The 16,768-nt window shown below is 36.1% G+C and overlaps 1 protein-coding gene across 1 annotated transcript in view; it reads right to left on the minus strand.

The window, feature by feature from the left end:
- The window catches only part of LOC128660480 (palmitoyltransferase ZDHHC11), a 238,200-nt gene that overhangs the window by 125,678 nt on the left and 95,754 nt on the right, over nt 1–16,768 (minus strand). Inside the window, exon 3 of the mRNA XM_053714347.1 lies at nt 9,081–9,259. Coding sequence (XP_053570322.1) covers nt 9,081–9,259 — 179 coding nt within the window. The remainder of the gene's footprint in view (nt 1–9,080; nt 9,260–16,768) is intronic.

The raw sequence follows: 16,768 nt of genomic DNA on the forward strand, positions 1-16,768 counted from the left end.
TAATATCTAATTTGAGATGAATTGGTCTCACTATAGCCCCCACCACCTCTTGTTCTGAAACACAGATGTGTATAACAAAAGAAATAGATACTTGTAACACTCAAGATGTCACTTTAACAGAAGATTCTTCTTCTATGTAATACACATTTTCAGGTAATGACCTCATGTGGAGATATGCAGAAGTAATGTCTAGGACTGAACTCTTTGAGGCTTGAGTATATGCAGAGGAAAAACAACAATCTAACAGGGGAAGTGACCATTCACACTTCAATACAAATTGGAACCTGCTGTGTTTTCAATACACAAAGAATCTGAACTCAAGTTACCTACAGACATATGGGAATGCTGTGACTTAATCTTCATATAAGATTAAATTAACAACATGTATGTATGTATGCATGCATGCATGCATGCATATATATATATATATATATATATATATATATATATATATATATACACACATACATACACACAGTATATATATATATATATATATATATATATATATACACATACACACACACACACACACATACATATATATATATATATATATATATATACTGTATGTGTGTATGTGTGTGTGTGTGTGTATGTATATATATATATATATATATATATATATATATATATATATATACACAGTATATATATATATACAGTATATATATCAATGTAAATATTTGCATAGGAAATTAGTACATCTAGGCAAGTATCCCCGCTTGCTTTCCCCCAGAAATTCTTAATATACAATGTTTCCAATGCACAAGAGAATTGTGGGTAAGATATGCAAATAAGATATGCAAATTCTCAGTTTTTTTGCTTCAAAAATACTGTTTTAACACAGTGATCCTTTTAAACAGGATTATGACAGCAAACCAGAAATCACTCACTAGACAAGCCTGTTTCGTTCTTTTTGGAACTGATTTAAATGCATTGGAAACATTGTATAATAAGAATTTCTGGGGGAAAGCAAGCGAGGATACTTGCCTAGATGTACTAATTTCCTATGCAAATATTTACATTGATTTAATTTTGAGACATGGAAGATTTTAATTTCAGTTTTTTATCTCCCCCCATAATTTTAATTTATATATATATATATATATATATATATATATATATATATATATATATATATATATATACGTGTATATGTATTGATCTGAAACTTACTGTATTGGATAGATGTCTGCTGCATTGGTGAATTTGAAATGTGTTATAGAGTCTCAGAATAATAACATCTGTTTCTTTTTATCTTTCAGACATGTAATAACAAGATGTCCTATAAATATTGGTCATAAACATAAATCCATGCACTCAAAAATTCTTAGAAACATGAAATATACTGTATTCACATTAAGATACAATATAATGCCAGGATGTTGAATGCAATGATTCTGTGAAGAGCCAAATAATTTACAGTATAATTGCTTACTAGTATGATACTGGAAGTATGCTCATGTTTGGTCTCTATAAATACATGCTAAATTATATGGGATGGGGCATATATGCTGACCAGATAAGTTTATTAATACAATAAATTACAGTATATTAAATAAACATTTTATAATTATACACGTTTTACCTCTGTAATTACTTTGTATCTAAGCCTCATCAGACTGCCCCCTTATTTCAGTTCTTTTGACAGACTTGCATTTTAGCCAATCAGAGCTGTCTCCATGGTAAATTCACGTGAATGAGCTCAATGTTATCTATATGAAACACATGAACTAATGTCCTCTAGTGGTGAAAAACTATCAAAATGCATTTAGATTAGAGACGGCCTTCAAGGTCTAAGAAATTAGCATATGGACCTCCTAGGTTTAGCTTTCAACTAAGAATACCAAGAGAACAAAGCAAAATTGGTGATAAAAGTACATTGGAAAGTTGTTTAAAATTACATGCCCTATTTGAAACATGAAAGTTTTTTTTGGACTTGACTGTCCCTTTAAGATAGATATTATAAGCCACATTAAAAAGAGGTGTAATATTGCGGGTGAAAAAGTGAATTATTACAAGAATTATTTGGGATTTGGGAAATGGGATTAACTAATACTAAAATCTTGGCGCCTTGTAATATGCATTATTGACGAAATGTCCACACTCCTTATAGAAAAGGAATTGCAAATACAGGGGCTAGATGATGAAATTCGCTCATCACGCAAGTGCGAAGTGAGTTTAGAAATGGCCGAAAATGAAATTGTTACATTTAAGCAAGACGTGGCCGCCTTAGATAAGGATAACCTAAATTTACTAGCCAAAATACAAGAGTTAAATAAACAACTCGCACAAAGCCAGAAATAACTTAGTGAACTGAAAAGGCAGTCTAGCAATAATACGCCCCCTTCTGTTAGCAATGAGGATAATGCAGGTATTTTTAAAACCCATAAAGAATTAATGAGAAGTGAATTACAGAACTTTAGGGAAGAGTTTAAACAAAGGACCCCTTTTGGGTCAGAAATAAACTTCCCACATAGACAGTCACCGTACAAATTCAGGGAGCTGCTACACTTCAGAGGGGGAGGGCAGTAATTATAGTGAGTCAGAGGGCGGAGCCAGCTACCCAAATAACCCACGTAGTACTAATGTTCATAAGGAGTCTCCCCATAGTAGAAGGACAGATAGGGAACTCTCCAACCCTAACAAGAAGGTCCCAAGGAAGACCCAAGATGCGTCTAACAAGGTATATGACACCCCTAAAATAATTACATTTTTAAGTGCCCCAGTATCTAAGTTTTCCAACAAGGGAACCAATTCTATAATTGACCACTTAGTGACTTACGAAAATGATTTATCCCTAATGAATGTTACTAATGAGCAGTCAAAAATTTAATTTATGCCCTGGGTATTTGAGGGTAAACATCACAAATTCTTTGCTCCACTAAAGGATATGAATATTCATTCCTGGAGTGAAACAAAAAATCAATGCAAAAAATAATTTGGGCAATATTGCACTAAAACCGCTGCAAAAATAGCTGTATACAGTTTAAAATGTAGTTCCAATCAAAGCCCTATAGAATTCCTTTCTGTACTAAAAAATGCATACAGTATGGCTGCAGATTACCCCATATTTAAAAGCTCAGAATTTGTGAATTTATTTTACGGAGCATTGCCCGCACACATCAAACTTAACTTAGCTAGAGATTTTGATGAGAACTACTCATTGGACTGGCTGATCAAAGAGAGTACCAAGTTATACTCTATTCAGCAGTCCAGTGAACAGGGGGGTTAAAAAAGGAACCAAGGCCCAGCCCCAAAAATTGTGGCAGAAACTAGGGTGTCACCTAGCCCCCTCAATTTGGAGTCTAACAAGACAACGTATGCGGAAGTGGCCCGAGAAAACATGCCTTCCCCACAAAGTTTTAACTCTGCCCTTCCCCCATCACGGGCCGAGGTGCAGAGAGAATATACTCAAAATGGGAGGCTTACCCAAACAAATAGTTATCCTCAAAGAAATGAAAACCCACAAGGTTATCGATACCCCTGTAAAAATAAATACCAAAAGTGGCGAAAATAATCTCAGGGTAATCAGACACCCCAAGTAAATAGTGCTCCCCAAGATATTAATGCTGAACAAGTTGAACACCAAAGACAACCACGTCAAAATAGGAACAATAGCTATGATTCTGAGTGATCCCAAGGATCCAGGAATCAATACCCTGGGATATCAAAAAATCAGTCCACGGGTAAAAGTAGCTTGTCCATTCAAGTGGGCCAACTCAGTACGCAAGTAAGTAAATTATGTACGGCTCAGCACCCTAATAATCCTTTTTTAGGGGTACAGCCAGTGGCCAGCAGTGGGCCACAGGCACAGTCATAAATACTGCGGTATTACCTGAGAAAGAGGAGAGAGATATACTAAATGAAATGATAAATGTCAATAATGATACTAATCATGTTCTTTCCCTACAGACCAGGAAAAGACTATTTAGCTGTGATGATGAGCAACCTCAGCCTGGAAGCTCTAACAAATCTCTTCCTTTTGCAGTTTTATCCTAACCTTATAACCTTATTCCCACAGATGCAGTACACAGGAACCCTGTCGACCCTATTACAGAGGGAAGGACTGGTAAGAATGAAGTTTCTTCTGCATCAGATAACGTGGCGAATACAGGTCAAACGTGGTGAAGCCCACAGATATGTTATCATGCTAATTTTATGTGTGAAATGGTAGAAACTGCAGGGAGATATTATGTATCTGCTGAACTCCAGGATTCAGTTACCAACCCTATCATGAGATTAATTGATTCTGGATCTCAGGCAACTATTTTATCCCACAGGTACTACACACAGCTACTAAATGGGCTAACACCCCACAAACCTAAAATAAAAGAATTTGATGGTTCACTAATAGGTGTTGGGGGTAACTTTCTCAAAGTCTACGGTACGGCATGGTTAAAACTAAGGCTGGGGAACAGGGTAATAAGACACCTTGTCATTATAGTGGATCTGCCAACTGATAGTTTGATAATTGGCAGTGATCTCCTGAAGCGATTAAGCACCATAATTGATTGCATAAATAATGTAATTTGGTCACAAGTAAAAAGGCCTATTAATTATGAGCGGTCCGGTATATCTTGCACCCGACATAACTGTCATGTGGTCAAAGGGAAGCCAGATGCTGTAGAGATTCATTTCAGGAATCACTCTATACCTGAAATCACTATCCTACAAATAGATTATCGGACTCCTTTAAGTGGCTCTGATGGTAATACTTTTAAAATTTTGCCTGGAAAGATAGCAAATATTTCCTTAAACGGCGATGTATTAACCATATACCTCCACATGGGGGACCCTAAATTCCCTAAAGGGGGAGATCATTCGCAAATTCCTCGCAGAAATTGCGAAAGTTAAGGATGATCTATCCCTATGCAAGTGCATGACCTTGGTAAAACCAAATACACTAAATTGAACTTAAAACGCTAGCTACATAAGTGAAGGTTTATTAGCGCAGATCGCTGAATCTAAGGGTGATTAAATATCTTTCTCCCCAAGACCACTGTGTCCATGGCCTGGATAACAGGTCTGAAAGCTATAATGTCACAGCTAAGTGTTTATTATCTATCTACATAGGTAATAAATCAGCAAAGCACCTGTTTTTAGTTTTAAATACTCCCCATAATCAAATATACATTGGCAATGATCTCTTACATAGATATGCTATACAAATAGAGTTGATTAACCTTTGCCTCTGGAGCAGATTAAAGGGGGACCCTGAAGTATTTCAGGATGAAAATGCCACCCTGAAATCAAACCAGCAATTGCCATATGCTGTGAATATGCTGGTGTCAAACGATGTAATCCCTGCTGGGGCTGATAAATTCCTCTTATCCTTACAGGTAAAAAGAGGTCAGAAATTAAAAACTTTTGAAACACTAATATGCATCTCCCATAGAATGCAAAATCTGGGCATAACAATGACCCATACTCCTATGGTAAATATTGGAACTATTCCAATACATATACCATAGGATATGCGCTGGAATCAAGTTATTACACTTTTGGATCCCAGAATAATGTAATTGGGCTAATACCTGAAGGATACTTAACTGAAGAACAATTAATAGAACAAACTTTTGCATCTATGACAGAGGGACTATTTACAATTCAGTCTATTTATCCCTTCAGCTCAGAGGAAGGCATCTGTAAAATTGAAGAAGCCTCTCTAATATTTGAACAGCCGATCAAAGAGCAAGAATACCCCAATACCCAGAGTCATGGAGGCAATGTAAATTATAATCAAGGGGATCTCACCTCTAAGTTGGAAGAAGTCTATGAGATCGGACAGCCTAAAATCTTTCCAGGATTTCAGCAAATAGTCGAAGAGCAAATCTCCTTAGCTAATGGCTGTTCCAATGATGATGAACGCCAACAGCTACGAGAACTCCTGATGGAGTACAAGGATATTTTTGCTTGTTATGATGACTATGGGACTAGAGACTTGCACATTGCAAAAATCCAAAAAGATCCCAATGCAACACCTGTCTTTGTTAAACAATACAGACTTCCTTTAGCCTCATATGATTCTCTTGCAGAATTCATAAGGAACCTGGAAGAAAGAGGTATTATCAGACAGGTGCATAGCTCTTATAACAATCCTATTCTAGGTGTTCTTAAGCCCAATGGACAATGGCGTTTGTGTGCTGACTTAAGACAGATAAACAAGCGGGTGTACATGTCTGGCTGGCCTGTGCCATATATTGACCAGTGCCTAGCACAGATGCAGGGATCCAAAATATTCACTGCCATTGATTGTGCACAGGGATATTAAACCATAAATATACATGAGGAGGACCAGTATAAGCTTACGTTCTCGTTCCAAAAAGGTCCAGTATGCATTCCAGAGACTCCCATTTGGATACATAAATTCAGGACATGAATATGCTGTATTCATGCATAAGGCTATGCCTGATGCACTGGAAAGGGGGACCTTATCTTATGTTGATGATGTTTTAATCAAATCACCGACTTTGAAAAACACATCACAGAACTCAAACATGTCCTCATACTAGAAACAGAGATGTTTTAGAGATACAATACTCTATAACTCTAATGCCAATATCCAGAGAATACAAAAGGGTTAACCTCAAAATACCCAATTAGATAAAGAAACGAAAAAAAATATTCTGGGATGGCGCTCGGCAAAGGGGAGCTTAGAGAAAATATAATCAATACTACTAAGTGTTATTAATATAGGCAATTGTATAATATTAATATATGGATACTAGTAGATTTATTGATACTAATATAGGCTAACAGCAATAATACTAATCCGGTAAAAAATATATGAGCAGTCTATAAATAGATAGAGATAACAAAAATACCTTCTAATAACAATAATAATATTTATTGCATGAATTAATATAACATTAGATTAAAAAATCATGATGCCGGCATCTAAAAACAAACATATTACGTGCAGAAAATATATGTCCTCATCTAGAACAAATGATAACAGATAAGGGATACATAAGAGATAATTAAAACCTGTATCGTCCTGTTAATATCGCAACAATGTCCAGAGATGAGCTATTCTGTGCAAGCTTGTAACAAAAAAGCTCTGGCGTATGTCCTCCTTTCCTCAGTGCTGGAAATGAATACAGCGTTATCTGCAAGCGGTGGAGAATACTGTGATCCCCGTATGAACACAAACAGATCCGGGCTGCAGTGTAAAAGGTGTTCCGGTGTAATTGACCTTATGGTGCTTCCACGGGGTGTGGTAGAGAACCGGAGTTCCAAACAGGATGTTATTAAGACAAATAATAGAATTTATTTTTTTTCGTTTCTCAAACATGTCCTCAGCCAATTAATATGTACTGAAGAGTAGCTAGATAGTATTTATAGCCACCTAGGAGTCTTGTCAAAAACAATAGATGCTTATTAATGGGCTAACCTGGATAGTTGTGTATAGGCATATATTGACAAATTTTAACAACAAACCATCCCTAGAGTAGGATGGAAAAAAAAGTTATGCCTCTAAAAACAAGTGATATGAATATAAAGAAATTAATGAAAATAAAATATAACTTAATATGAACCGATAAAAAGACAGCCACATGGAGGTAGGATACCTGGTTAGCTGCCCGCACAATTACTAATAAAAACACTCAAATTCTGGTGGAATTCTATATGCTAAAAAGCAACATTCATATATTGTCATTTAATTGTGTGGGAAAGTGCTTGGTGTATACTGTTTGGGATAACTACCCCCCCCCCCGTGTGACAAAATTCTGGGTTCAGAAAAATAGTAACAACATAGGCAGTGCTATGCCAACACATATTGATAATATTGTCTACGTGTTTAAATAAAATTTGCTTGTAAAAAGCTATATTGAGGGTTAATACCCCAACAGTACTGAAGTATATTGTACCCACACTTCAAAATGATATTCTAGGATTTTGTCAAGTGACCTTCTGCGGTTAAATCCGCTGTATCATAAAAAACAAACTAGTGAGTCTGATTATATCTATATTAAGCTGTTAGATTTAAGTTTGTAACTTGGATAGCACAATTGGCTTGCTGATTATAACAGCATCGTACAACACTTAAGAATTCATATGATGACTCTAAACAAACCAAGTTTGTAGTATGAGATTTCCTTATCATAGGATATTGTTAACTACGTGAGCTGAATAGCACAATTCTAAACTTAACAGTCGTATAATGAATGGCAAAGCATATTTATCTCAAGAGTTATTGTTCTGATTATAGTATAGGCTATAAATTCTAAATATCTCCAGCGGTGTAAAGGTTTATATATATGGTATACCGCTGAATGATGATTTGTTAACTCAACCTATGGATCTATTTTATTACACACAGGACACAACATACATAGCCTTTTCATTTATATAAATAGCAACATTCGCTATTGTCATTAGTTAGTAAGAATCGGCAATGATTATTTATGTAGGATGTATTATTTAAGTATCAAATAAGCAAAAATCCTAGAGTAAATTTAGAACTATTATGGCGTATTTTAAGTTATATTCATAGCCCTGTGTAAATAAGAACCAGTCATATTCAGTGCTAAATAATTTATTTGCTAGACAGGGTTTTGCATTCCAGATTTATAAGTCAGTCATTATAGTGAACTCTTTCAGAACTGTACATAAACTGGTTATTGTGATTAAATACCTGGTAGTTATTAATCAAGCATATTAAGTTGGTAATTCATATTGGGCATTGAACTAGAGTTATTGGTTAACAGAAGATTCTGGTATTTTATTGTGGTATTTTAATGCGATTCATTGTGAGTAAGGTTAATTTTAAAGGTATATTTTTATGATCTGTTGTATAGAATATTATAACAGCATAAGCGTGTATAATTTGATTCATAGTCTGGTTTCTATAAATATATTGCAATGTGTATATAAATATTAACTAATCTAAAGAATTTGGGAATAAATATTAATTTCAATTGTTTCGTATATACATTTTTATTGGAGGTTTTTATAAATAAAATTGTCTTATAACCCTGGTATATACTGACAAAACAAACATTTTACAACAGATATAAGGTTTGGCTTTACTTAAAAGTACTTGAATCTCAATAGAATTGTCTAATACTTACACACTGACTTCACACAGATAGCAGTGAAGATTTTGGATGACGTGTTTATGTTTGTCCTTATCAAAAATAGGCATTGGAAGATTGTAGTTTTTCTTAGCCAAAACATTTGATTCAGCTGGATCTATAGTAACAGCAACCAGATGTGAAACCAAATGACATACAAATATTACTCCAATTATCTGAAATATGAAGTGTCAAGGAAAAGAAGAATGAAATTCTATAACAATTAATTTCAATTAGAAACTATAAACAGAAATGATTCTAACAAAAATGCTTAGATACATTTGGTGTTCTCTTGTAGGATAGCCCTTTAAAAGTTTTGGTTCAAATAATAATAATGCAACTGCTATGCTATCAGTAAGCTACAATCAGACATATGTTCACTAAGATAATATACACATTGTATATCCAGAAGGCCATAAACCCCAAGCAACACAAAGTCTGTGTCTTCTTTTACCAAATGGATATTTCAGAGTGTCACTAACAGTACATTACAGTATGGACAATGGTTTCAGTACTGCAGGAAGAAAACCCTTTATCCATACTGCTAAGATAAGAAAAGTTTGTACCTGTATTTTAAATTTACAATTTGGTTACCAGCATTTCTGAAGATAAGGGAACACACGTATAAACAGACAGTGCTTCACTGGTCATGTGTGTGCACTGTAGCGCTCCATCACAAGGCACTGTTCATTTTAGTTACAGCTTATGGATGTCCATTAAAACACTGTTTGAGACCTCAGAACCAGAGCAATGAGGGAGTTCTACTACTACTATTATGCAATGGGGCAATTGTTATGGCTTTTATGTGAGAGGCTTGGGGTGACTAGAACATTGAGAGGATAAGCTTAAAGTATTGGTTAAAAATTAATAACAGCAAACAGATTTCAGTTCCAATACTGGGACACAAACAGTGATTAAAATATTATTGATAAAACCAGTGGCGTCACTAGGGGGTGCGGGCCGCACCTGGGTGACACCCTCCAGGGGGTGACACCAAAAAGAAATTTTATTTTTTATTTTTTTTATTTTATTGAAATTCAAAGAAATACAATGTTGAGATGCATAGATTTTTTTTTTTTTTATTAGAGGGGCTGGCATTTGTGAACATTAGTGGGACTGGGGAAGTTGTAGACAAACAATTTTTTTGCCCCTTGAGCCAGTGCTGCAATTTCAACAAATAGTTTTCCCGGCTGCTTTTGCTTGTTTGTACTATGCTTCTCCCCTGCCCAATTTCTCTTTGAATGCCCTGGGGCGTGCCATGGGGATTGCAAAGTTGCGCTGCTAGCCTAAACCTACCTGCCTGCCTATCTGTGCTCACTGCTCAGTGACATGTGGAGCAGTGGAGTCACTCACTGCTGTGCTGTCTCCTTAAACGGGAACTGGGAAATCGTGAGGGGATGCTTGGCACCTGACCACATGACTGTTTGACACTGTCTCTAAAGTGAAGGAGCCACGTATGATGCCCACCAGACCTTTACGGTTACGGTACACTAAGTGCACATGGCACTGAACAGGTAGGAGGGCGGGCGGGGGTCTGGGGTTGGGCAGAGTGCAGAGGTGATTGGCCATAAGAAGCGGTTGGCACGCGGCCCGGGGCTGTGCACTGACAGACTTGGAACAGAGTCAGAGAGCAACATTTTCATAGTTTGTGCGCCTAAACCTTTTCTTCAGTGATTTATTTTAGAGTGCTCTGTTTATCTTTCATTTGATGCTCTGCTGAGCCAGGGAGCAGCTCTAGGCATGAGCTTTATAATTAATGCAGTGCAGTTTACATGTTTTGTATGTGTGTGTCTGAGTTTGTGTGTGTGTGTCTCAGTGTTTTTGTGTCTCTCAGTGTTTTTGTGTGTGTGTCTGAGTGTGTTTGAGTGTTTGTGTGTGCATCTGAGTATGTTTTTAAGTGTGTCAGTGTTTGTATGTGTGTGTGCCTGTATTTTTGTGTGTGTCTGCTTTCTGGGGGGGGTGACACCAACCCTAGTGACGCCACTGGATAAAACATTTCACTTACTTATAAAATCCTCTAACATTTTGTACCTGCACTACATAAAGCAATTTGGTATTTATTTCACTTAATAAAAGGGACACCAAAGTCAAAATTAAACATTCATGATTCAGACAGAGCAAGCAATTTTAAGAGACTTTCCAATTAACTTCCATGATCAAATTTTGCAGTCTTTTATATACACATTTTTGCAAACACCAGTTCCTACTGAGCATGTGCACAAGTTCACTAGGCTGTGATTGGCTGGTGGCTGTCACATGATATGGGGTGGGATATATTTACCAAAAAACAAAAATCTCCTGCTTATTTGAATTGAGAGTGTTATTGTGTTGCCTTTTTATTATACACTGTATTTAATGACCCTTTAACCTGATACATGGTTTGTTGTATATGCTGCAGAGCTACGCAGGTGGTCTGAAAAATTGGAATCTGTACCACTTGCCGAAGAATTGACTCGTAACTTCCATGACTTAAAAAAAATGCCTGTTTTATTTAGGTTAAGAGTGTAATATACACCTTGTAATTACAAGACATTTTTGTTGTGTTGCTATAGAACATCATATCAGCCAAGTCTTAATGTTTTTAAAACAAATTAACATTCTTTTTACTGCAGTTATTTTTCAAACGCCAAACTCCACCCACTATTTGTCTTATTTGAAGGAGCCAATCTGGGCATTAGTTGGCAGACAAGGCTAGTAACTGCCATAACGTTAGTATAAAATGCATTGCTTGGCAGTTGTTATTTGATAACGTCAGACATGTGTAGCAGAGTTAGCCTTGAGAAGTGAGCTGGGTGCATTTAAAGTTCTAAGAATTAGAAAATGCTCAATTTTCAGTGCTAAATTACATGAAAGGTCAGCAAAATAAATATTGAAAATATATTGCAAAGTTGTTTAATTATTTATATAAAAATCTCAAGGGGTTTACTGTCCCTTTAAAAAGGCAATTTATCCTTTGTGGGTGCATTAAATAATATAAATTGTTTAATTGTATGTAATAAAACAACTTTGCAATATACTTTCATTATTTATTTTGTTACCTTTTCCTGTAATTGAATACTGAAAACTGTGGGCTTCCCAAATTCCTGTTAAAAGTGGAAGTACAAGACATAGCTGTAAGCCACACAGTCATTGGCTGCACACTTTAGTAAGCCATTTATAACTGGCCCTAATTGTCCTTAGCAGAAAAAGAAATCTAAGTTACAATATGGCAGCACCCACTGCTTTATGGACATTAAATATTATATACAAAACACAGAAGGGGACTGCACACTCAGACCGGACCGGGTACACATCCCATGACCCTGCAACATGCTCAGCCCTGGGCGCTCACAAGAAGCTGTGCTGTCCCCAGAGTCACATGCAGTTAACCCCAGACAGGTCTGGGTGCAAGAACCATAGGGACAATTACAAAACAAATTAACACAACACACAGAGAAAGTCCAGCACTTACAAGCTCTCAGCTAAGATTTAAAAGCAAAAATGGAAAGGTTAGTTACCGCATTTGGCCAAATGGGACAAGCCCAGGTACCACGTCAAGGTCCCTTCCAAAAACCTGGGACCCTAAAACAGCCACACAATGCAAGCTCTCAATCCAACAAACTGGGAACAACTTAAGGGTGCACAGGATTATGTAAGCACCCCAGACGCTCTACCAGGAACGAACAAAAGCTCATCAGCTACTTCTATGGCGATTTACCACTCGGAAGCAGCGTCTTTTAGACCAGTGTGCTTTTCACAGAGGAAAACTTTCCTGAAGGATATCAGTCTGATCCCGCCAAGTAAGGTCAGTCCAGCCCCGAAATACCAGGTAATTCTCCTCTGAACAAGGAACATGACAACCCCAGACGATTGTTTCGGCATCCTATGGACCTCATTAGTGAGGTGCAGCCACATTCCTCTAAGCACCCGGTCTGGTCCGAGAGTGCAGTCCCCTTCTGTATATGTATATATATATATATATATATATATATATATATATATATATATATATATATATATATATATATATATATATATATATATATATATATATTAAACGATTTCCAATTCAGCCCACCGATAGACAGCTCGCCTGGGTGCAATGATACAGCATCAAATAATAAACAAGAGAATGCACTCTCAGGACTTCTTGAAAAAAACCAATTTAATGGAACGTTTTCGGGGTTCACAACATGCTGATGAAGGGGTTGTGAACCCCGAAAACGTTCCATTAAATTGTTTTTTTTGAAGAAGTCCTGAGAGTGCATTCTCTTGTTTCTTATATATATATATATATATATATATATATATATATATATATATATATATATATATACATACATACATACATACATACATACATACACACACACATACATATATATATATACACACACACACACATATATACACACATATACACACACACACACACACACACACACATATACACACACACACATACACACACAAAAAATGGCCTGGATGGCACTAATATATAAATATAATTAGCAGATATATATAATAATAATAATAATGGTAATAACTTCAATATATGTATATATAACCTATATGTATATATATATGCACATAGACAATATTAGAGCAAATGAAAGGAACAATCAGAATATAGTCAAAAAAACAAAGTTCATATAGAATCTTGGATGATGTGGACTAGTGTGGGGTCTCCTCCTATATAACCCCCACTTAGATGTGTACTTACTTCAGAAACCCTCAATCATATGAGATAAGGATAATTTGTGTCAGCGAAATAAATAGCACCTCCTGGAGTATGTAAACTGGATCACCGGAGCTGTGTATCCCGCTGATGTCAGTTGTGATAAACTCTGTATTTGCACCCAGTTGTCTGTATTGCTTTACAGCTTGTGTGTAGGTTCATATGAAACTCCCAATCATAGATATGCAGGGAAAAAAAACAGAAAAGAATTCATAGTGCAACACTGTATACTTTAGTGTTAAATAAAATATCCTAAAAGCTAGTGGAATACCACTCACATGTGCAAACCTCAATATATGAGATATCAACAGTGGCGTCACTAGGGTTGGTGTCACCCGGTGCGGTAAGTCATGGTGTCACCCCCCCCCCCCCAGAAAGCAGACACACACAAAAACACAGGCAAACACACATACAAACACTCAGACACACTTAAAAACATACTCAGATGCACACACAAACACTCGGAAACACACTCAGACACACACACAAAAACACTGACACACACAAAAATTCAGACTCACACATACAAAATATGTAAACTGCACTGCATTAATTAGGAAGCTCATGCCTAGAGCTGCTCCCTGGCTCAGCAGAACATCAAATGAAAGATAAACAGAGCACTCTAAAATAAATCACTGAAGAAAAGGTTTAGGCACGCAAACTATGAAAATTCTGCTCTCTGACTCTGTTCCAAGTCTGTCAGTGCACAGCCCTGGGTCGCATGTCACTGAGCAGTGAGCACAGATAGGCAGGCAGGTTTAGGCTAGCAGCGCAACTTTGCAAGCCCCACGGCAGATCCACAACATTCATAGTGAAATTAGGCAGGGGAGGAGCAAAGTACAAACAAGCAAAAGCAGCCGGGAAAACTATTTGTTGAAATTGCAGCACTGGCTCAAGGGGCAAAAAAATTGTGTGTCTACAACTTCCCCAGTCCCACTAATGTTCACAAATGCCAGCCTCTAATAAAATAATCTATGCATCTCAACATTGTATTTCTTTGAATTTCAATAAAATTAAAAAAAAAAAAAAAAAATTTTTTTTTTTTTGGTGTCACCCCCTGGAGGGTGTCACCCGGGTGCGGCCCGCCCCCCCCCCGCCCCCCCCCCTAGTGACGCCACTGGATATCAAACAGGCATATAAAATATAAACGGTACACTACACTTTCTATACAAAAGAGAGTCCGCCATATGTATATGAATACAGTTAATACAGATCAGAATTCAGAGTTCAGTTCAGTTCATAAAATATTACCAGGCAGGTACAGTGCCGTAAAGTACCGGATCTTACGCGTTTCAAAGGGCTGTATATGAATAAAAATTCCTTCTTCATCAGAGGCACAGTGTACTGATAGGGCTCACCTTTTATGTGATCAATAACGGTTGCGGTACACCAATCATCCTTGCGGCGCCTATTGCGTGTCTACCCGGAAGTACAGTGCGTCTCACGTGATGAGCGTACTAAAAACCATCTCACGTCCTATGGGGTTATCACCTAGCAACTTGGTTGCTACGGGGGCGTGAATAGTAATACGAGTATGGGACTATGCATACAAGCAGTACATATGTTCATTAGTATTCCTAACACAGACTAAAAACTATGATGAATAAAATTCACATAAAACGTATATAAATATTAATAGAATATACATTCATTTATAAAAACAGTTAAAACCTCCAATGTTATACTTTGCCTGAATATTGGAATACGGGTCTACATATATTTTATACATTGTATACATTGCCCAAAGTCAATATAAATACATAGCAAATAAAAAAAAATTTTTTTAAGTTTTCTTTAAAAAACAAATAAACAATTAGCATATAAAATAAATTACTAACATATTAAAAAAAATATATATTCTATTCTAAAACAGAGGGCTTATATCTAATATGTGGAATATAGAATACCATAATCCCCAAGGTAATGTATTCATAACCTATTGGTTAATTTCAAAACTAAATACTACAAATCGTTATTTAGCACATTCTTTAGCTAACCAAAAAATTATTGGAGATACCATACTGATGGAGGGATAGTTACTACTAATTATCCACAATAGAATTTTTTAATTTTTGAAAGATATCTTATACAACCAACACAAGGCTTAAAAAAGTAAAATAGGGACAAATAGTGGAACAATAATAAAAATCTTTTAACCTATTTAATTGTAAAAAATCCCTTAGTGTATTTAATATTGGGTAATCTTTACAAAAAAGCTACAATATCAATGTCTTTGTTCAGACCAGAGGGGGTCCTGGATCCAAAAGCATGGATCCGGTATGTTTCACGTTGTCTCAACAGGATTTCTCTATCCCCCCTCTGTTACCCACATGAACATGTTCCAAAATTGTTCCTTTTAGGCAATTGGGATCTTGGTTATGAAATAACCTATAATGTTCCGATAGGTTATGTGACTTTAAGCCTGCTTTTATGTTTGTTACATGTTCATGCAGTCTTTTTTTGTATGGTCTAGTCATTCTTCCAATGTATTGTAGGTTGCAAGCGCATTGAAGGAGATACACAACAAACGTTGTTTTGCAATTTACCAGATGGCTCACTCCACATTTCCTATTAGTTACAGTTGAGCTTACCATTTTAGTGGGTTTGTTTCCATTGTACATATGCTCACATGAAATGCAATTCAACCTGTTGCATTTATAAAAACCTCTGGTATCTTTATTTAACCAGTTTTTTTATCTTTAATAGGGATTTTTAGCTGACTCGGTGCTATAATGGTTTTTAAATTTCTATTTTTTCTAAAGATACATTTTGGTCTTATTCCAATCTGTTCTCGAAGATAATCATCCTTTTTCAGGATATGCCAGTGTTTCGTAAGGATTTGTTTTATACCCTCTGAACCTTCATTATATGTGGAAATGAAACTAGTTTTAGTGATCTCTTTTGTTTTTTTCATTTCTAGATCAATTTTCACATTACTTTTCATATCTTTATTTTTAATTTTGTCATA

The sequence above is a fragment of the Bombina bombina genome, chromosome 5, assembly GCF_027579735.1.
Source record: "Bombina bombina isolate aBomBom1 chromosome 5, aBomBom1.pri, whole genome shotgun sequence".
Classification (NCBI taxonomy): domain Eukaryota; kingdom Metazoa; phylum Chordata; class Amphibia; order Anura; family Bombinatoridae; genus Bombina; species Bombina bombina.